The 23,263-nt window shown below is 39.7% G+C and overlaps 1 protein-coding gene across 2 annotated transcripts in view; it reads left to right on the forward strand.

Moving 5' to 3' along the window:
* Positions 1–23,263, forward strand: part of mapre2.L (microtubule associated protein RP/EB family member 2 L homeolog) — a 91,089-nt gene that overhangs the window by 62,069 nt on the left and 5,757 nt on the right. For both annotated transcript variants that reach the window (XM_018267977.2, XM_018267976.2), the window contains 3 exons: positions 8,890–9,017; positions 16,414–16,559; positions 18,999–19,212. In XM_018267977.2, coding sequence (XP_018123466.1) covers positions 8,897–9,017; positions 16,414–16,559; positions 18,999–19,212 — 481 coding nt within the window. In that variant the 5' untranslated portion in view covers positions 8,890–8,896. The remainder of the gene's footprint in view (positions 1–8,889; positions 9,018–16,413; positions 16,560–18,998; positions 19,213–23,263) is intronic.

A 23,263-nucleotide genomic window follows, 5' to 3' on the forward strand; every position in this document is an offset into this window, starting at 1 on the left:
AAAGTGGTGTTATTTGAAACAAGATTGCCCTATATTTTGTTTGTTGGTCCTGTGCCTGTGGCACTGGCTCTTTTTTTCTAGAAAATGCGATTCATGCCTGACGAATAAATTTGCCATCACTAAACATAACGTTAGAACTTTATTCCGGTTAACAGAAGCTTGAGGTACCACTGTTAAACCACACATATAGACTGTGGGATTAATGTTCAATTGGGAGAAATCAATGAATGAGAGACTGATGCCATCAGTGGAATGCTTTGGGGGAGCCCTTCCATTCAAGCTAATGGAACAGTCAATCATTTGCACTTACAGTTGTTCTCATACGTTTGCATACCCTGGCAGAATTTATGGTTTCTTAACCATTTTTTACAGAATATGAATGATAACACAAAAACTTTTCTTTCACTCATGGTTGGCTGAAGCCATTTATTGTCAAACAACTGTGTTTATGGGAACTGGAGGCTTTTGCCAGGAAGAATCGGCAGCTGTACTGTCTGAGAAGATAAAGAGCCTCATCCACAACTACCACAAAAGACATCAAGCTGTCATTGATTTTAATGGGGGCAATACAAGGAATTGGGGTATTTAAACTTTTGATCAAGGTCATTTGGGTAGTTTGTGTAGTGATTATTATTTAAAAAGAGTAAACACAGTTGTTTGACAATAAATGGCTTCAGCCAACCACTAACTGAGTGAAAGAAAAGTTTTTGTGTTATCAAAATGGTTAAGAAATCATAAATTCTACCAGGTTATGTAAACTTATGAGCACAACTGTAAATACAGTTATCACAGAACAGGAACTACATTATAGACATTGGCTTTTAGTTTTTCTTGAAAATGACCAAACAGCAATATTAAATTTGTGTGGCACAAACTCAAATTATGTTGCTTGGCAAGTTACAGGTATAGATTGGCCAATCAGCTCTCTCTGTGACGAGGGGCAGCAACAGCAGCAAACACGGTATACTATTAAAATATACACACAGAGGTATGCAATCATTTACACCTTGTTGTTACCTAGAAGGCTTACAGAGGAGTTCTATAACAATTTAAAGCCTAGGAGGTAACTCTTACAAGGTTCATTCGGCTGAGACCCAATGGCTTTGCCAAACAAAATGTATTAGACTATAGTGACAGGTAAATCATATGTTGTTTGTTATAAATATAATACCCCAGCACCATGAATATTCTGTGACGTTTACAGTACTGCATCTCTATCAGGTCTTGATGAAATAATGGCTTCAGTTATTATCAGTAATTAGCAGTGTTATTGAAAATGAATTGTTTAAACAATAATGTATACCCACACCCACCTTTAAATGATTTTAGCATGACAGTTAGAAGTTGAAGTTAGTGGAGGGGCACTGTAACCTGTATAAACTTATGTGGCTGCCAACCTGTATATGACAACAGAACCCTGGGACCTCTAATATCTGTTTATCTGTCTGTGGAGAGTTTGGTACTTTCCCTATAGTCTTGAATGGGCACTGATTTCTGGTGTTGCTTCAATTCATGCTTTTAATTCATGGTTTGTGTGTGTTTCTAAAAAAACAATAGAGACCAAAATAACATTGTTGATATTACAATGTCCTGTCGATAACACTATTATAAGCTTTTAGATGTCATTGTCATGGTGACTAAATCACTCATGGACTCTCCAGCTAAGAAAAAGAGTTCTATTCCCTGTAGGCACTTTTCCTTATTTCTTTAAATGGACAAGGCCACTGTATGATGAAGAATCCACATTGGGGACCCTCAGACACAATGCCCCATTGTTTTTGAAGCGACAGACTTTAACTAGCCCATTGTACTATGTTCCCTTGTGAGATTTATGTTTCACAAGGACAAAGGGCAGAAACTAGCAAAGCAAATCACCTATATGCTGTGCAAGCAACACGTATTCTAAATATAAAGCACGGTTATAGCTCATTGTATGCTTGGAATAACAAGGGCTAATATGCTTTTAACCAAGTCAATGACCTTGGGTATTTCCAATAAGGAAAGCAGCAAGGAAATACTCTTTCTTCTGCCTTCTTTTCAAGTTCCCCCCAACATTTATAGTATTTAGGTACGGTGGTGGCTATTGGCTGGCTTCATTTTGCAGAATGTTGTTGATTTTGTATGTAGCTGTCAAATAACTGGGCAAAAGACAACCAGTTTTATTTAAAAGTAGTTCTGTTTAAGATATTGTAATATAATCCTGCTGGTAAGGAGAGCTTGTTATAAGCCTGTAATGTGTACTTCCCTATTAAGATTCCATGCAGTGAACGATGCTTCACTCTATCCTGCCAGGCCAGCAGTCTAGTATTTGTCATTTTACATTCATGAACATGTGTTTCACATTAGTATGAACAGAAAATGTTGTGCTCCAATTGCAGAGTCCAGATGTTTCCAGTATGAATTCAGCATTGCACACAATTTACCTGTATTCTTATTAAATGACGAGATTGTGTGATGGGTGTTGTGCCTTGGCATTGCGACTTGCATGAACCAGAGCCACACTCACATTATAATGATCCAGACACACCCTTGGAAAGGATTCTGCATTAACCGGGCAGTGTTTCCCCAGCTCTCCTTTTCAACAGTTGGAAAAAACAATATATAATGACATGAATGTTTTTTACTTTCTACTGTGACCAGACAAGGGATGTTTGCTTCTGTGAAACATATTACTATTTCTAAATATACCTTTTCACTCACCAATAATATTTTACCCTGATTAATTCTGGAAAAGTGATATGAATCCATTAGTTTGGCAGTAAGTGGAAATAAGCTTGAAATAGGCTATTCTTGCTCAGAAACAATGTCTGATGCAGAATTTCCTTATACAATACAATAGGGTCTGTTAGATCCTCACATCTTGTAAAGGATTTCTTAAGGGTAAGGCCAGACGAGGAGATTCGGGTAGATTTTGTCGCCTGGCGACTTATCGCCACGTCTTTTGCGCGACTATCTCCCCGAACTGCCTCAGCGTCTTTTCCCCATAGGCTACAGCGCAAAATCGCCTGCGCTTATGCACACGCGGCAATGCGTTTTCAATAGTCGCCCAAAGTTGCCTCACTGGAACAGTTCAGTATAAAAATAAAAGCTGTGCAAATTAAAATATATTTCTAATATACAGTAGTTAGTTGGCCAAAAATTTAAAGGCTGGAGTGACTGGATGTCTAACATAATAGCCAGAACACTACTTCATGCTTTCAGCTCTCTAGTAAGGGGGCATGTTTACAAACATTGGAGATAAATATCTGGAGAGATTTCTGGAGATGTTATCCATGGCAACCAATCAGCAATTAAGTTTAAAAAGCCACCTATAAGTTAGAAAAAAAGCAAAGATCTGATTGGTTGCTATGGGCAACATCTCCAGAAATCTCTCCAGATATTTATCTCCAATGTTAGTAATCATGCGTGTAAATCTGAGTTAGTCAGTGACTTTAAGAGGGGCCACATGGGACATAACTGTTCAGTGAGTTTGCAATTGATCATCAGAATGCAGCTCAGATTCAAAAGCAACAGTTATGACCCATGTGGCCTCCTCTCAAGTCACTGATTGGTTACTTCCTAGTAACCAATCAGTGGAATTTAAGAGAGCTGCAAAGCATGAAGTAGTGTTCTGGCTATTATTATGAAATGCAGTCACTCCAGCCTTTATCGATTATATTTTTGCCTAAATAACTATATTAGAAACATTTTTTATTTTGCACAGCCTATCTATTTACACAGTTTTTATTTCTATACTGAACAATTCCTTTAAACTAGACCACTGTTTTGTTCCTTATCCAAGCCTGAGGAGCCCCAACGCCCCCTTAATAATGCAATGGTGGCAGCATTCCTTCATTTCTGACACAGGATGAAATGAATTTATTGCATGTATGATATGCAACATATTTTCTGATTTTGCTGTACCCTGAGATCTCAGTTCCCATAGGACTAACATGAAGCCAAGGCTAAAGAATGTGCACTGAGGTGTTCCTGTAAGTGTTCTGCTAAATGGGCATTGAGGCCTGCTTCTGCCTCCTACTGTGCTTCTTTATAGGTTTTTGGCAGAAATTCTACATGTAGGCAGTACAAAGCGCCTTTTGATTTTGGAGGGAGGGAAGATGCAGAAGCTGAGTGAAGTACCTGCTCCAGGCAGAGCAAAGTTGTGCTTGCAGTGCTTCGCTCCAATTGGCACAACACTGCGTTTTTTTCTATCATTGCATCTTGTTAAAGCCATTGTCTACAAAGGAAAGAGTAGTCCTTTTATGCATGGAACAAACATTAAACATGGTTCTTATTAGCCAGCCCTCCTGTGTAGTAGAGTTCAGATAGCTAGACTTCAGCTGATGCTCAGTGTCCAAAAACTATCCCTTGATTGTGGCTTCATTAGCCATCAACAAAATAAATTCTAAAGTATGGGGACCTTAGAGGTTTTGAGGAGATATGTGTAATACTGTTCCTGCTAAGCTGCAAATAGAGTTTACAAGAATATGGCACTCCACCACAGTTTAACTGCTCAAAAGTGTTTATTGCCACACAACATGTTTCAAGCTTGTGATGCTCTTTGTCAAGTGTTCCTACTAAACTGATTATTCTGTATATACAAGCAAAAAATAAACACAAAATATTCTGGTTGAATAACAGCTTATTCACATGTGTGTCTACCAAATTTTATAGGTTTTACTATATTTTTGTTGCCTGCCAGAAATGCTCGATATAGCTATGCACATTTTTGCAGCACTTAAAGGCGACCCGTCACCCAAAAGAAATATTCAAAATCCTCTTTTATTACATTAGTCAAGCAAAATTAACTTTAATTACACAATATAAATTATTTGCATCTTGTTTCCTTCAGTCTGGGAATTCATAATTATAACAAGCAGGCAGGAGCCATTTTGTGGACAACGTTATAAAGGCAAACCTTGCATCATCTCAGAATCTTTTTGTCCATTGCCATGCACTTGTTACACTATTAAATAGTGAAGAGAACGGGGGAATGTGGGGAGAGCAGTGACATCTAGGAAGTGCTGAATGGAAAGTGAAAGTATTTTTCTGCACCGCCTCTATGCCTAAGAGGAGCAGACAATATTTGATTGACAGCTGAGAATGCTTTATGAATGCTTTAATAAAAAATAGGAATTTGATTTCATGTTTAATTTGAAAAGGACTTTTATTTTACAGATTTTTGTGTCTGGGTAACAGGTCCACTTTAAGGCTTTTTTCTGGTCAATGTTTTTGGGCAAAAACTCGAATTTTTAGAGGGAAAATTTTTTTATTACTCCGAAGCTGCTAAAAGTCAGAACCTGAAAATCCACCATCTCAAGCCTGCCAAGTCATGTAGAAGTCAATGGCAGATGTCCCTTTTACAATTTGAAGATATCGTGATCTGCACTGGGTTTCGTCCAATAATCCGAAAAATTCAGGGTTTAAGATGATTAAGATAAAATTGTGGAAGGGAGTTTGGTTGAGCTTGATGTGAGATAAATTTGGGTTTTAATTCTTAGCACTTTTTTTGATTTGGCCAAACCTCAGAATCCTTCGTGAAAATTCAGCCGAATACCAAATCCGAATCCTAATTTGCATATACAAATTAGGGGGTAGGAAGGGGAATACATTTTTTACTCCCTAGTTTTGTGACAAAAAGTCATGCGATTTCCCTCCCAGTCCCTAATTTGCATTTGCAAATTAGGATTCGGTTCAGATAGGCAGAAGGATCCTGCTGAAAAAGGCCAAAGCCCGAACCGAAACAGCCCTCTTTCCCTGGCCCCCCTCTCGTCCCGCTTGCACCACTCCTCCCGGGCCGGCACTGCAATGCTATTTTAAAGGTACAAGACAGGTCTGGGAGGGGGACTGTGATGCAGCAGACCCCACGGTCCAGCCCCCCCACACACACACACACAGCCGCGGGGTCTGCTGTATAGGTAGGTAGTTACCCCAGTGGTTATATTGGCACTGTCAGCTGTTTTTTGTGTCAACCAATGGGGTGCAGAGATTTTTGGTACTGAATGTCGCCCCATTTGCCATAAGCCCTAAATTGATTAATCAGGTATCACTGCTATTTGTAATAATATGTCATATAAATAAGAATTGCTCTCTGATTTTGCAATCTACCATTCCCTGAATCTGCACTGGTGCCACAGCACTGGACTGCAGTTCAGTTTTTCCATGATATGTGTAAGTTTGTTATTTTTTCATGCAAATATGTCTAATTATCATCTTTGCATTCGGGTGCTATAGCCAGTGGGTTACTTCCAAGTTACAGACAGTAGTAGCAGCTGCTGTCATGCTGCTCACTTATAATCAGCAGGAATTCTCACTTGCAGATCATTTCCAGCTGTCATAGGCCAACTTGTTTACCCGATTTAGGGCCAATTCCTATGGCTGGAAACATCTGAAAAGCAACTCGCCAGGGACACTTTGTTCCCAATCAGGTGCAACTAAGTCCATCACACGCGGCTCATTCACACCAAGAGCTAAAAATGGTGTTTCCTCTGTCCCTCAACATACTACAATTCTGCTGGACTTTAACAACTTTTATTACTTTTTAGCAATAAGGAGACTATGGGCCAAGAATCGCATTGTCATAGTAGTGGGCTTACGTGCATAATCATTTAATAAAACCAGGGATATAACAATTCTGCCGGGTATATCTGTAGAAAATTGCTCAGTCCAGGCATATTAAGGTCAGTGTTTTAGACATGATGAGTGGGGTGGGAGCAAAAAGCCAATGCAAGATATAGACCTGTATTTATTTATAGACAGACCAGGATCAAAGACCAGATTGACTGAGAAATTAATTTTGGCACATCTCACCATTGCCTTTTGTGGGTCCCTGGGAATAAAACAATGTCAGCCTTGAGTGAGGCATAACACCAGAAGATAATTGATGAAAAAAGATGTTGCCATAATGCTTAGTGCTGCTGTGGTTCAATCAAATGTCAACCATAAGTCTCTAATGAAACCCTCCCCATGTTTAAATTATGAAGTGCTTGCTATTCTTTACAGAGAAATAAACAAAACGTATACAGGTATAGGATCGTTTATCTGGAAAACCGTTATACATAAAGCTCCGAATTACGGAAAGGCTGCCTTCCATAGACTCCATTTTATCCAAATAATCCACATTTTTAAACTGATTTCCTTTTCTCTGTAGTAATAAAACAGTAGCTTGTACTTGATCCAGACTAAGGTATAATTAATCCTTATTGAAGGCAGAACCAATATATTGGGTTTTTTGAATGTTTTCATGATTTTCTAGTAGACTTAAGGTATGAAGATCCGAATTACAGAAAGATCCGTTATCCAGAAAACCCCAGGTCCCGAGCATTCTGGATAAAAGGTCCCATACCTGTATTTGTCCATAGCATATCCTTTTTTAACTGCTACATTTTTGCATACTGCCCCTAAGAGTAACAGTGTATTCATTCTAATCTGTTGCTGAATAGGCATCCAAGGACTTTTAAACATATGCCTTATTTTCTTGAATTATTTCCCTTTAAATCCATAAGCCCTTTAGTTGTCTCCTATGGGCCACTAATAACCTTTTCCTATAATACATTTAGGGACTGATGTTATTCAGCTTCTGGCAGGAAATACTAAATTATTGTACACAGTGCTATAAATGGAACAATAACAATGTCTGAAGTCAAGTCCTCAGTAATAATTCTGTTGCTGATATGGGCCAGATTATTTAGATGTGTTACTTCAAGTTTATATGCTGTCCCCGTGCTTGTGCGAGTTTCCTCAGGGACATTATAGTGTATGCTCCACTGGAGTAGGGATTGATGTGAATGATTTATAATCTCGGTTACAGCGCTGTGGAATATGTTGTTGCTATGTAAATAACATTAAAGTTTAGGAGAGATTTAATATTCTCTGCACTGCACTAAATTACATATTGAGTGTGCCTCGTGGGAGGGATGCTGGGTAAAATGTACAGTTATTTTTTAATAGATATTTTTTTTATTTAAAATGGAGAGTGGTAGTCATTTATTTTCCCATTGTTAGAACTGTAAATGTGAAGTGCTTGTCTTTCTCTAAATAAGTATAAAGCATGAGATTCTGCATTCATTCGATTTCAAAATAAATTGCTGCTTATTGGGTAATGAGTGCAGAATTTATGTAATACTTTCTGTGCTTCTAGTCAATGTTTTTCAACCACCCTGGTTGATACTGACATACTCCTCTTTCGTCACCACCTCTGAAGATGTAAGGAGGTATAGAACATTGAGCTATATACAGGTATGGGATCTTTTATCCAGAATGCTTGGGACCTAGATAAGCGGTCTTTCTGCAATTTGGAGCTTCATGTCTTAAGTCTACTAAAAAATCCATGTAAACATTAAATAAGCCCAGTAGGCTGGTTTTGCTTCCAATAAGGATTCATTATATCTTAGTTTGGATCAATTACAAGTTACTATTTTATTATTACAGAGAAAAAGGAAATCATTTTTTCAAAAAATATTGGATTATTTGATTATAATGGAGTCTATTACGTTCAGTAATTCAGAGTTTTCTGGATAAAGGGTTTCCGGATAACGGATCCTATACCTGTACTCCACATTCACTGCAAACTGCCAGCTAAGGCCAGTAAGACTAGTGTGTTGCCAAAATTCTCATCCTCCTAGAATTCCCAACACTTGATTGCTCCTAGTTTGCTCTTTCTAGCAATCACTCAGACCTCTTTATGGAGAAAATGTCATATAGGATGAGCCTGATAAACACATTGTTTAAACCTATGGTTAACAGCAATATATCTATAAGTATTTCATATTGCATGCTGTGGTTGTTTTCTAAACTAGTGTGAATAGTGAAATATAGTGTTGTATGACTGCTACTGTATATGTTTTATACATGTTATATTTTATATATAAATTATAGATATTTTATTTAATATAATGTTTGTCTTTGCAGTTGGGGAATGGCGGTCAACGTGTATTCGACATCGATAACCCAGGAGACTATGAGCAGACATGACATCACTGCTTGGGTCAATGACATTGTGTGCTTAAACTACACAAAGGTTGAGCAGCTCTGTTCAGGTAGGTTTGTAAGTGTTTTGTGGCTTTTTTATTTATCTAGTCAACACAAATGGGAGTTGTTAGTCACATGTAATATTTATAGTAATAGATTGCAACATGCTTGTTTAATGCACATTATTATGCTTTTTCTGTACTGTCAATACCCACTACATGCTCTTCACATGGATTTTCTTTGATATTTGCCTACCACTTGGATGCTTGAAAGATGTGTTTCCATTAGACTAACTTTAAGCTACCTATGTAAAGAACATGCGTTTGCCCTTTATACAATTACATATTGATATTTTGGGCCTCATTTCCTAATATAAGGGCACTGCACACGGCATATTATTAATTATACTTAAAGGAGAATTCAACCTGTAGTTTAAAAAAAAACGCCTCCCTACCCTGGGTAGACCCCCCTCCCTCCTCCCCCACAGTCTACCTGCCTCTTCAAGCAAATGCCCCTCATTTTATACTCACCCCTCTGTGCAGATTGTGGCGTACTTCACGGCAGCCATCTTCATCTTCTTCGGTAATCTTCTTGTATTTATGGGATTTTCAGCGCATGCGCAGTTGGAGTACATTTCCGGTCCCGAACAACTGCGCATTCACCAAAATTCGCGAAAATGTTGGAAAATTTTTTTGACAATTTTTGTGACTTTCGGTGCATGCGCAGTGGTTCGGGACCAGAAATTTACTCCAAATGCACATACGCCGAAACATCCGAAAAAGACAGAAGAAAGAAGATGGCTGCCGTGAACTCCAAGGCCAGAATCTGCACAGAGGGGTAAGTAAAAAATTAGGGGCATTTGCCCCGGGGGGCAGGTAGGCTGGGGGGGAGGAGGGAGGGGGTCTACCCAGGGTAGGGGGGGAGGGTTTTTCTTTGTTTTTTTATTACGGGTTGAATTCTCCTTTAACTGCATCCCACAAAGTATGAAGTGTCTTTATTTACATTAAGGGGGTTATTTATTAAAGGAGAGTTTTTTAGAATTTATTAAGAAAAAACTCAAATGGAAAAACAACCAGAAAACTGGAATGGATCGAGTTTTCTGGCGAAAAAACTTCGATCGAACATCATGAAGGCTAGTAACATCTTCAAATAGATCAAGCTATTTCCAGGGTCTGGGTAAAATAAATCTCGAAAAATAACCTCAAAACACAACTCAATCCTAAAACATGGATGCATCATTTTTGGTTATTCAGTTTAGTGGTGCTGGCACAATGCTGAATGATTGTCTTCTAAGGGCATGGGAATACATCTGAATAACACAGGTCTGCCACACAATGGGCCAAAGTCAGTTTGATGAGATAAGCTTATCTCCTTATTCATTTCCAGATTTTCCCATAAAGCCAGATGCAAATCAGTTAAAAATTTTTTTACAATTTTAATTCAATTTAAAAAAAAAAAACTCTTTTGAAATCTATGTTTATTTCAGGCAAATAAATAAAAAACTGTTAAAAAAATAAATAAACAATGAAGACCAATTGAGAAGTATCTTAGAATTGACCATTCTATAACGTGTCTTCTTTGCGTGTGCTAACGAGGGTGAGGCAGAGAAGGCATGAATTTGAATTCTGCAGTCGTGCAAGGGATGTCACGGGTCTCAGTAAAACATGTGTGTGTGTAAGAGAAATATGTGTTCTGTGAAGCAGTAGATCATGCATGACAGATGCAATAAAACTTCCAAAAAAAAAACCACCGATCTGTCATTGCCCTACAAGTCTTCTGTTTTGACGAATTGAAAAACACCTTCAAACACACATTGAGTGACAGCATAGGGGCTTGGCATTGTTCAGAGGTCACAGATGCACCCCATGTCCAAATCTTCCCAAGAGATACATCAATAATGTTACATTTTGTTCCATAGGCTCACACATAAGGGGGAATATATTCTGTAAGGTATTACAGAAGTCATCAGCTTGTTATGTACCAAGTCTCTCCTGGGTAGTTTCATGGAAAATTCTTTACTGCTGTGTATAAGTTAAGATGAAGAGCCCCAGCGATTTAGGAAATTAATCCAGATATAAATTTCACACTGTGATTTGAAGGCAATACAGATCTTCACTGCCTCACTTCTTATTAATGGGACATTGTTACATCCCTGTTGCCATGGGAACTGCAAACAGACTAACAACTTGCATCCTCCTGATGCATTCTTATTTATAAAGGTATGCCAAGAAGAAAAAAACGGTGTAAAGGCTTTGTAAAATAAATGTCGTACTTATAAAGCTCCACTGTTGTTGTTAATGTGAGAAGTAACGTCATAAACTGTTATCATGGAAGTAATCCGTTACTAAGAACTTCTCTGTGTATTCATAAAGGTTGTTTATAAATACTGTACAACCCACCCACAGTAACCTTTTATGTAAATGTAAAATCAGGGAAATATGTAAAAAGGGGTGGTCAACTTTTAGTATGTTATAGAATGGTCAATTCTGAGCAAGTTTTCAATTGGCCTTTATTTATTTTTTTTATAGTTATTGAATTATGTGCCTTCCTCTTCTGACTCTTTCCACTTTTCCAGTGGGGGTCACTGACCTCATTGCTACTTTTTTTTACTCATATGTCTATTTAGGCCCTCTTCTATTCATTTACGCTTATTCAAATCAATGCATGGTTGCTAGGGTAATTTGAGCTCTAGTAACCAGATTGATGAAATTGCAAACTGCAGAGCTGCTGAATAAAAAACTAAATAACACAAAAAACACAAATAATTGAAAATGAAAACCAATTGCAAATGATCTCAGGATTTAACTCTCTTCATCATACTAAAAGGTAATGTAAAGGTGAAGAGCCCCTTTGAAGCAACTTGAAGTATTCAAAAGAAGTGCTTGTTAATTATTGTGTTAATGACAAGGGTTCAGCATTGCAGCAATAATGTTACACTACGGGAACAGATGTACAAGACTCTCTGACAGTTACATACACAACCTAAAGCAATAAGTGATTTGTGCGTGACTGTAGGAGGTGCAGAGTAGGTGGAATTTACTGTTTACAGACACAACCATGGCAGAATATGCATCTGATTACTATTTTAAACCTCTTCATTTTACTAACAATGACATTCACAGAAGACAAACAGACATTTTTAGGAAAACCGGGACAAAATTTTGGTGTAAAATCCGAGAGAAGCGCCCACCGAAATGAACAGCTTTCATTAAGTGTTTGTGCTAGTTCATTGGTGCCTCTCTTCCCTCAACACTGTGGGGCAGATTTACATATGGTCGAATATCGAGGGTATTCGACTCTTAAGGTAAATCCTTCGACTTCGAATATCGGAGTCGAAGGATTTACCGCAATTCGTTCAATTGAATAATCGAATGAAAATTTTTATGCATGGATTTTAATCCATCGATCGAACGATTTTTCTTCGACAAAAAAAGCTTGCAAAGCCTATGGGGACTTTCCCCATAGGCTAACATTGAGGTTCGGTAGGTTTTAGATGGCGAAGTAGGGGGTCAAAGGTTTTTTTAAAGAGACAGTACTTTGACTATCAAATAGTCAAATGATTTTTAGTTCGAATCGTTCGATTCAAAGTAGCCAAAAAAAAATATTCGAAGTTTTTTTTATTCTTTTCCTTCACTCGATCTGAGTAAATGTGCCCCTGTGTGTGTACTTTTAGAGCTAATACTGGTACCAGAACTGCTCTTAAAGGGCATGTAAAGGCAAAAAAATAAAATCCCATTTTTACTTTCTTTAATGAAAAAGAAACCTATCTCCAATATACTTTAATTAAAAAATGTGTACCGTTTTTATAAGAAACCTGACTGTATGCAGTGAAATTCTCCCTTCATTTACTGCTGTGGATAGGAATTGTCATACGGTCCCTAACTGCTGAGCAGGGAAACAATCATACTTATGCACAGCAGGTGGAGCCCCCGCCTTGCTTACCAGCCATGCAGAACTCAAGCAGCTTTGTTTATGACGATCCCTAAGCAGCCCAGACCACACTGAGCATGTGCACAGTCTTAGTCTTGCAAAGATGTTTAACAAAGTTACAAGATGGTGACCCCCTGTAGCCAACTTTGAAACCATAAATTATTCGTTTGATTAGGCTTGTGTTGCAGTAAGTTCATGTTTATATTTAGTATACAAAATACAGCATTTCTAGCCTTATTCTATTTTAGACTTTACATGCCCTTTAATGCCTATATTTGTATGTCGGTGACCCCAAACCATTAAACTGCAACAGCAAACCCATTTGGCAGAAAACACTGACCATGCATCTAACCAGGAGCAACTGAGGCAATTACACGTATTAATATAAGTACAGCTCAGAGCTCAGACTGCCCATCTAGCAATAGGATTACCAGCTGATTAACCAGGTTCTTTCTCTATTAAGAGCACATATTTTGGAATATTATTAGCATCTCAGGTAGCAGGCAGCCTGCAGATATTTACTGTCCAATTAACAGCAATAGGGAGAGTTTAAATGTGTGGTGTCTTTTATTACTTCCCAGAAAGAGGTGACAGATGGTGTTTTTCATTGTACAAGTATCATACGCCATGTACAGAGCAGATCAGCCTAACATGTTGTGTAGTTTGGTGTGATGTATGAGCACTGCACTCTGTCAGAGGCTGCATCTCAGCCTTTTGGAATGTCCCATTAAAAGGGAAGGAAAATATGATTCAGAGGGTTCCCATAGCTTTGTGGAGCTTTCAGAACAATCCCTTCTTCATACTGTGGAGCTGTCATAGAGGCTGACATGACACATGCTGCTCTTACATAGTAATGTACTAAATGTACTGGTTCCCTCGTAACTGCATGTATATTGTATAGTGCTTGTACAATTTGCTAGGTGGAGTCCTTAAAGGGGAACTCTTGGTTTCCCTTTGATAAAGAGGCCCACATAACACAGAAACCCTTAATATATCAAACCCTTAATATATCAATCACAGTTACCTGTTTGTTATAGTATAAATAAATACCATTTCTATGCTGAAATCCAAATAACAGTTCTCTTTCTGCATCATATGAAATCCTGGCAGGGAAGGAGGGACTAAACACTGATGTTACTAATTGTAACAACTTCTCCACAGCTTACAGACAGCATGCAGGAACTACATAACCCACAATGCATTGCACTATGATGTTCCATTCCTTATTGAAATCACATGTGCATGTTGTTTGGAGGATGCAGGCTAAGCAAACTGTAGCAGACAGCACCATCATGGATTTAAAAAGCCTTTATTTGCTGCTTTTTGGCTTTACGATCTGGACAGTTACAACGTTTCAAGCCAAACAATGGCCCTTTATCAAGGATGCAGGCTGAGGACAGATGACTGTTGATACAAAGTAACAGTAGTCAGCCAGCTCAGCAAAGTAGTCAGAGAGATCAGCAGGAGAGCAGGGGGCTACGCTTAGGGAACTGTCAGAAACCACTACAAATAATGAAAAGTCTGCATATTTTTTAAATGATGTATATTGCAAAGTTGCTTGAAATTGTTTACTTTTCAAAAAGCTTAAGTTATGTTTTTGTGGAGTTTCCCTTTAACATGTATCATGCCTATGCATTCATCCCCCGCTATGCAATAATCTAGAACCCACCCCCACACTCTCAAGCCCTCTCCCATGTTCTTGAGCCCACCCCCATGCTTTTGAGCCCTCCCCCCACTCTCTCGAGTCCCCCCACATACACACACACGATCTTGAGCTCAGGGCATTTAAATGGGTAAGTGCTTGAGACTTACTAATAAATATCATTTTGTAGAAGAAAATTGTATTGGTATTTATTCCATTAGTTTCATGATTAGGTTGCTATGTAAGAGCACAGCAGATACCCGGGGGTAAGAAGTCTGTAAATACAGGGAACAAAAATGAAGTTTTGTATGGTGTGGGACAGGGGTCCCCTGTACTTTTTGGGGCTGGGGCAGTTTAAATATCTGTATATTTGCTGGCAGCGCTTGATAAATGCCAAATCTCGGCCTGTGTCTCCCCACTAGCGCTGAGATTAAAGGCTTCTCCAAAGCCCATTTTGAGGGAAAATTCTCAAAAATCACTAAAATCAGCAAGAGGAGCAACATTCACTAGTCTGGGAGACATCACCCAACTATTTACACTTTTTTTCACTAAAATAAGGGTTATTTGGCAACAAAATGGCACCCATGTGCCAACCACTGTGCTACTTCGCATATATAGGTCAGTATTTCTGCCCGGGTCACTTATCCTAATAGAAAACTATGTGGGAAGAAAGCAGTAAGGGGCCAGTGGTGAATGGTGGCTTCTAGCAGTAGGGGGTTTACTTCTCCTGCTGCTGTCAGTACAGAGAAAATCAGATGAGGCCCCAGACCAGATAGATATATTGAACCTGGGCCCCATTAAACATTTTTCCCAAATGTAACATACCGGTCACATGTGAACAGCCATGTGCACTCTCTCCAACTGACCATACAAGTGAGTCTGCACACTTTATCCAACTGTCAGTTATTGCTTTGTGTGGGGACCCCATGCAATCATATTGAGTGTTCAATAATATGTGTCTGTGATCAGGGTCCGACTGGGGGGCCCAGGGCCCACCGGGACTAATGTCCAGGGCCCCCTCCGACCCCCCGCCCCTATATGACGTGCCGAGCGCGCATGGATGCAGGTGCTGCTTGTCGTGCCTGCATGAAGACGCCGCGGCGCTCCTAAATCAACAGGTGCTGAGCGCATGCGCAGGCGGCGCTGCGCAGCACCTGAAAAAACTTTCCCCCCCCAAATCTGATCGGGAGAGGGGACTGGCCCAGCGGGGGACCATTAAGGGTCGGGGCCCACCGGGTTTTTTCCCGGTGTCCCGCCAGGCCAGTCCGACACTGTCTGTGATTTCTCAAACAAGAATACTGTATCTCTGTCGGCAATAGAGGCACAAGGAGCATCGTGTTAAGGGAGTTCTGTACTTTATACTTTCCATCAACCAGGAATTGAGCACAGGGTTCTGTTTCATTTTACCACTAGAGCCTTGTTTTTGTGCCTGCAAGATTGTGTTCAGCTGAAGTGCTGTTACCAATTTGAAGGGTTTGCCAGCTCTAAAGGATCGTATTGTAGTATTGATTGGTGCTAAACACTGTTTACAGGGTAAAATGTGGCACAGCAGATCCCTGTTGGGAGGTTACTGTGGCACCTTAGTCATAGCTACCTTGGAATTAGCCCTGCACTTACTTCTTGGAGCCTTAACCTTACTGATAATCCTTTGTTCTTTAACCATGTACATTAATTTTCTCATCAAGGAAAGTCTAATTTTCCTTCTGTGATACCCAGGTAATTGCCTTTCATAGGTAAGTGTTAATGTACTACAAGCTGGGCATCTTTGCCTAAGAATATCTTAATCCTACAAAGACAAATAGGCATTATGTGCAACAATCTAGTGATAACAGTCAGATCCTGCTGCTTTCTGTGTTCTTCTCAGTAACTGATCTGGCTTCTTTGTTTTCTAGGTGCAGCCTATTGCCAGTTTATGGACATGCTATTCCCTGGCTGCATTAGTCTAAAGAAGGTCAAGTTTCAAGCCAAGCTGGAGCATGAATACATCCACAATTTCAAACTGCTGCAAGCGTCTTTTAAGAGAATGAATGTCGATAAGGTATGAGTTTGACCCTTACCAATGTCAAGCACTGCTCTGATCCTATTCAACATTTAAACTTGGGTTCTGGTTTTACCTGGCAACAAAATATATCCTTTATCATGTATTTTACTGTATTGTATTAGATAGGTATGAGATCGAATAGATACAGAATGTACAAGTTGCACTGTTAATGGATAAGACAATGAGAGACTGGAATACCAATAGGACTAGAACTGGGGTTGCCACCTGGCCAGTATTTTACAGGCCTGACCGGTAAAAATAGTGGATGATCCCAATGTTATTAATAGGGAAAAATATAAATATATAGGAAGGCCGGTATTTTATATCCAAGAAAAGGTGGCAACCCTAACTAGAACAGATACAATCATACCATTGTAGCCTCACAGTGCAGTCGTTTCTGTCAGAGTCAGTGACCCCCATATGAAAGCGGAAAGAGGCAGAAAAAGAAGGCAAAAAAAGAACAATTGAAAAATTTCAAAGAATAGGTCATTTTCTATCATACTAAAAGTTAATGTAAAGGACAAGGCAAGTATTAATATGAGCCCTATCATCTCAGTACAGGCATGGAATCCATTATCTGGAAACCCTTTAGCCAAAAAGCTCCTAATATCAAATAATTCAAATTTTTCAAAATGATTTTCTTTTTCTCTGTAATAATAAAATAGTACCTTGTACTTGATCCAGATTAAGGTAATTAATCCTTATTGGAATTAAAACCAGCCTGTTGGGTTTATTTAATGTTTACATTATTTTTTTAGTAGACTTAAGGCATAGAGATGTAAATTATAGAAAAACCCTGTGTCCGGAAAACCACTGGTACCCGAGCATTCCGGATAACAGCAGCTCAATTTCCATTGGAATCCTTCACTTGCTACTTGTCATTTCCATATTTTTTATGCCACATGATACTCAAGCTCAAAACCTGGGCATGCTCAGTAGAAAAAGCCTAATCCAACACATTCCTGTAGGAAGCGTGGGAACTGACTGCCCAACTGTAGCCATCTGTCTGGACTGTATTCTAGACTTAGAATGATAGCCTCCAGCCTGCTCAAGAACCCTACTGACATTTTTATACAAAACTATACCTTTATTACAAAGCAGTCCCCAAAACAAGTAGAGTAGTGATAATTGTGCAGTTACATAGAAATAGCTGATGACTGTCTCAGGGCATGAATGCGATCCACTGTACATACACATTTAGGGTTGCTACCTGGTTGGGGGGAAAAATATAAAAGTAGGAAAAATAGGAGTATCCCTGAATATACTGAAAATTCTTTGGAGCAGGCACTCAATGAAGGCAAACTTCCACCAGGCAGTAGTTCAAAGTGAAAAAGAGTTTATTGTGTCCACAGGCTTATGCGTTTCGCGTTACAAAATGCTTAATCATAGGCTATCTTAACAGAGCCATGCCTCAAATATTTAAACAAAAGTGCATCAATCAAAACAATACATCAATCAATTATTGAAGACGTTTCACTACTTAATACAAGCAGCTTCTTCAGTTCAACTGACTGGTGTGGGAAATTCTCAGCATATAAACTCTTCGACTAATCCAATCACAATGGCATATTGTAACTCTTCATACAATGCTACATACCCTTCATACAATGCTACATACCCTTCATACAGTGCTACATACAATGCTGTTCTTAGATCTGTACCCCGGCAGTTTCAGAACACTTCACACATCCATTCATGCAACTCTCACAAGTAACACGTGTTTCTAGGAGTTGCATGATACATCGGTAATCCTATCACAGTAACTACACAGAATCAACACCTCTGAAAATTTCAGATGTCACAACTCTGAAGAGTTACAATGTGCCTTGTGATTGGTTTAGTGGAAGAGTTTATATGCCAAGAATTTCCCACACTAGTCAGTTGAACTGAAGAAGCTGCTCGGATGAGTAGTGAAACGTCTTCAATAATTACTCAGCAAGTCCAGTTGTATCTTTGTTTTGTTCAAAAACGTAAACATTCTGGGGGTAAAAAAAAGTACAGGAAGGCTGGTATTTTTTCCCAGAAAAGGTGGCAACTCTATACGCACAAATGTGTATAGAAAAGGGTGGGTGTTCCCCCCCAAAACGTTGAATGTTTGGTGGCTGAATAAAAGGGGATACTCCCCGACTGCATTAACCAGTGTGTGTGCGGATCCGTTTTCTATACACATTCGTTGCTAAGGGACCCGGCTGGGTCAACGGAAGAAACGCACCACCAGTTGCAGGATTGGTGAACTACAGGTGTGCGGTAGGAGAAATTACATTGTAACTCTATGCGCACTCCATGGCACATCCCATCAATAGTGTAAAAGGTTAAAAGTAAAGATAATAATGCTAATACATTGAGCAAGGATAGATCATGGTAATAATAAAAATGATTTTGTGCTATTAACCCACCAGCTCATGCTATAGTTTTTACTCTCTTGTCCTGGTTTAGGTCATTCCAGTAGAAAAACTGGTGAAAGGACGCTTCCAGGACAACCTGGATTTTATTCAGTGGTTCAAGAAGTTCTTTGATGCCAACTATGACGGCAAAGAATATGATCCGATGGAAGCTCGGCAAGGACAGGATGCTCTTCCTCCCCCCGACCCTGGAGAACAGATCTTCAACCTGCCAAAAAAGTCTCATCATGCCAACTCCCCAACAGCAGGTATGGTTCCTGTCTAGCGCCCCATCTGTAGATAATCATCTGCATGAACTGCTGGGGCTGTGTATGTTCCTCATCAAACTGGAGGCCTCCTGTGCTTATCTGGGAATAGCTCTGTCTTGTTTTATCAGGACACAGACTCCCTTTAGTTCTCTTTCATGTCTCATTGTTATGGCACACAGTAAAACAACACTCCTATTCATCAGCACTTCTAAAAGATAAATTCTGTTATAGCTTGTATACTGCCTCAGGTTCATTATAGAAAGACATGGTGAATAATAGCAGTCTAAAAGTAGTGTATATCACTTGGCAACTCATAAGGGGTCATTTAGGACCTCGGTGGGGCACAAGTGCAAGAATACAGGGGGCCGCCAGCCTTAGGGCCCACATGCAAGCGGCACATTCCTGCTGCTCCCTAACTTGCAAGTCTGGATTATGCGCATGTTAGGGGTGGGCGAAGGTAGGTGCGTAACTATAGAGGAAGCAGACCCTGCGGCTGCTGGGAGCCAAGGAGGCCCTAATTTATATTCAATTTCAACAAATATTGGTAAGACAGATCAACCTTCAGACATTTTGGGGGCATCAAAAAATTATTTCCTGTGGGGCCCAATAATATCTTGTTACTCCACTGGGCGGCGGGATCAACTGTTCAGGCTGGCACAGTTTGATTCAAAGTGCAGTCTGCAAGTCTCTGCACTCTAAAACAGAACACTGGGGCCTGTGGCCATTTGCAGATGACCACATTTAGCATGCAAAGTACATAAAAATAGCTTAAATGTGGCCTTTTTTTGCATTTTGCAGGCTGCTTTTGGCTTTGCAAATGAGGTCTCATGTCTGTTGTTGTTGGTGTTTTTTAACAGCCTTAAATCTCCATTATTCTAAGTGAGGAGCAGGGTTGTACTTATGGATCATGCTAACCTGGGCCATCATCGGATCTCATGCCTATGACTATGACAAATACACCCTTCACATGTTTGTCCTTCCCAATCCAGCGCCTCCTGAAATCCTGAACCCAAATGCGTTATAACAAATCACTTTACAAGTTGTAGATGCACTAAATCCAGGATTTGGTTCAGGATTTGGCTAGGATTGATCTTTTTCAGATTTGGGCAAATCCCCCTCTCCAGCTGACATCATTATTTTTTCTTTCTGTGTCGACACAATAAATATGTATTTTATGCATTATTATTGTTAGTACAAGTAATGGGTTAATATTTGTTGCTTAGGTGATCCTAAGCAACAACCATATTTGTATTACTTTCTGTTGGTTAACATGTATTTCTAATCTCTCAATGAATGGGTGTAGGAAACATCAGGTGCAAGTATAGTTCTTCCAAATAATATATAATGTGTATAGGATGCTTCAGACAGTGAGTTCCTGTCCTACAGAGCTTACGATCTATTGTTTCGTCTCAGGTGCACAGGTAACCTGAGAACCTGATAGTAACAAGGATAAAATAGGATTCAGTTCATGCTTCCCTGAGTCACCATTCAGCTCTTGCCTTTCATATGATGTTATTTATAGGTCTGCTAACCTACATACTGGGGAAACGCAATTCTATTTTATGTAATGAAACTCAGAACTTGTACAAATCCATTACATTCTCAGATGAAGCTGAAAATTCATATACAACATGGCCTCTGACAAATAAATGTGGGCCTTGTGCTTGCCTAGTGCACAGTTGGATTGATATGACTATACAATACTCACATTGCTCTGAAGAATCAAATGGTACTAAGCTTTGGAGTTGGCCAGGGAATTCCCTTAAATTCTACGATTCTGTGCTTGGTGCCATTGACCTTAAATATTTCTCTTTTCCTGTTCAGAGATCAACAAGACAAATGTATGGGATCTTTGTGTTTTAAATGTGCTTATGCTGAAACATCCATACCGACGGAAGGGTGAAGAAAATAAAGCCAATTTTCCCTTTCCTGGCGCGCGGGGCATGCTGTCCTTAGTTGGAATTATTTGCTGGGAAAATGTGACATAGACTAGCAGGGTTTTCCTGAGACGGTGGGAACTGAAATGAAACGTTACTCATGCTCTCTGCTCCCATCATAGTCTGACATTACAGCTCACCAAATAAACTCTGTGAGGTGCTGACTCAGTCCATATTTTTAGCAGCACAGGGGTGGGCATTGCTGTTGCGGTGCAGGAAGATCTAAATAGATTTTGTTTGTTTAGTCCCAAAATTCTTGTAGAACCAATGGGAACTGGATTTCACCCAGGCATAAGTTGTTTGGCAGACATTCCTGAATATATCCTTATACTTGGAACTCTGCCGTACAGACATGGGGTGCTTGGTGAACTTGTCAGTCTCCTGTTCCTGATACTACACATAGCGCATGTATTGTGCACGTGGCATTACTAGAAACACACACATGGGCACTCATAGCTCAGACATGTCAGCTCCCCTGTACTATTTGGGAATCTTTCTGATTTCAATCCCTCTCACACAATCTCCCACTGTACTTTACCTGCTGAATTGAATTGCACTGAATCATCACTCAAAGTCCTCCAATAAAAAGTCCTCTAGCATCAAGGCGAGAGTAGGGTTAATAAAATATTAAATACAAATAATTACAAAGTACAGTTACATTAAAGACTAAGCTCTAAGTGTCAAAGAGACAAGAGTAAGGTGATCCCTGCCCTGTAGAGCTTACAGTCTAAGTGTATTGTAATTATTAGAGTCTCTGGAAATTTACTGTGGTGTCCTTCTCCAAACGCACTCACTTCATCTCTCTCCCTAAATCCTTACTGCTCACACTCCCTTCTCTTCATTCCTCCTCCTATTCTTTCTCTAACTTCAGGATCCTCGTCTTCTAATGCCGCTCAGCTGTTGTGCCCTTCATTTCATAAGGCCAGCCCTTCCTCTTTATTTTGCCTTCAGCATGGATTTATGCTATAGCTTGGTAAGCAACAAGTACAATGTACTGATTTATCACTACACACTAATTGCAAATTTGAAAAAAAAGGAATTTAAGTGACATTTGTCACTGTGCTTCTGGCTTTATCACAAGGAGAAGCAAACACTCATCATTACAAGTTCTCACACTTAAAGGCCGATTCACCAAGGGTCGAATATCGAGGGTTAATTAACCCTCGATATTTGACTGGGAATTAAAATCCTTCGACTTCGAATATCGAAGTCGAAGGATTTTAGCGCAAATAGTTAGATCGAATGATCAAAGGATTATTCCTTCGATCGAACGATTAAATCCTTCGAATCGAAGGATTTAAATCCAACGATCGAAGGAATGTCCTTCGATCAAAAAAACGTAGGAAAGCCTATTAGGACCTTCCCCATAGGCTAACATTGAGTTCGGTAGCTTTTAGATGGCGAACTAGGGGGTTGAAGTTTTTTCTTAAAGAGACAGTACTTAGACTATCGAATGGTCAAATAGTCAAACGATTTTTGTTCGAATCGTTCGAATCAAAGTCGTAGTCAAAGGTCGACGTAGCCCATTCGATGGTCGAAGTAGCCCAAAAAACACTTCGAAATTCGAAGTTTTTTTATTTCGAATCCTTCACTCGAAGTTAGTGAATCGGCCCCCAAGGGTTCATTGAGCTGCACCAGTGATCAGGATGCAGGGCTGGAATTAGGGGTAGATAGAAGTACATGCCTAGGGTGCAACAGAGGAGGAGTGCTGGGCATGTATCTCAACTACCCCTGGTTTGGGCTGTCTGCCCCTAGTGCAGCGACGCACAACCACGGTGTATTACATTGCTGCTCCAGCTTGTCGTCCCCTCCCTCTTCAAGCCACACCCCCCCCAGTCTCCTTAACATACGCTTGCGGGAGGTGGACAGTCGAGGGTAGGGCTTGCCCAGGGTGCCCAACAGATTTCTGAATTGTGCTGCTAACTCGCTGAACAGATCAGGGAACAGTTTGTGGCCTCTCTTTATACAGGGAAATAATACAATTCAATACCAATTTACTGATTGGTGGATACTATGAAATACCAGTCAGATGGCACTTAACAAAGCAGGAGGGCAGAACCTGATTGGCTAGTTGTGTAGGTGCACCTTTAAGAGCAAGTCTTGTGTAGCAATAG

Source organism: Xenopus laevis, chromosome 6L (genome assembly GCF_017654675.1).
Source record: "Xenopus laevis strain J_2021 chromosome 6L, Xenopus_laevis_v10.1, whole genome shotgun sequence".
Taxonomy (NCBI): Eukaryota; Metazoa; Chordata; class Amphibia; order Anura; family Pipidae; genus Xenopus; species Xenopus laevis.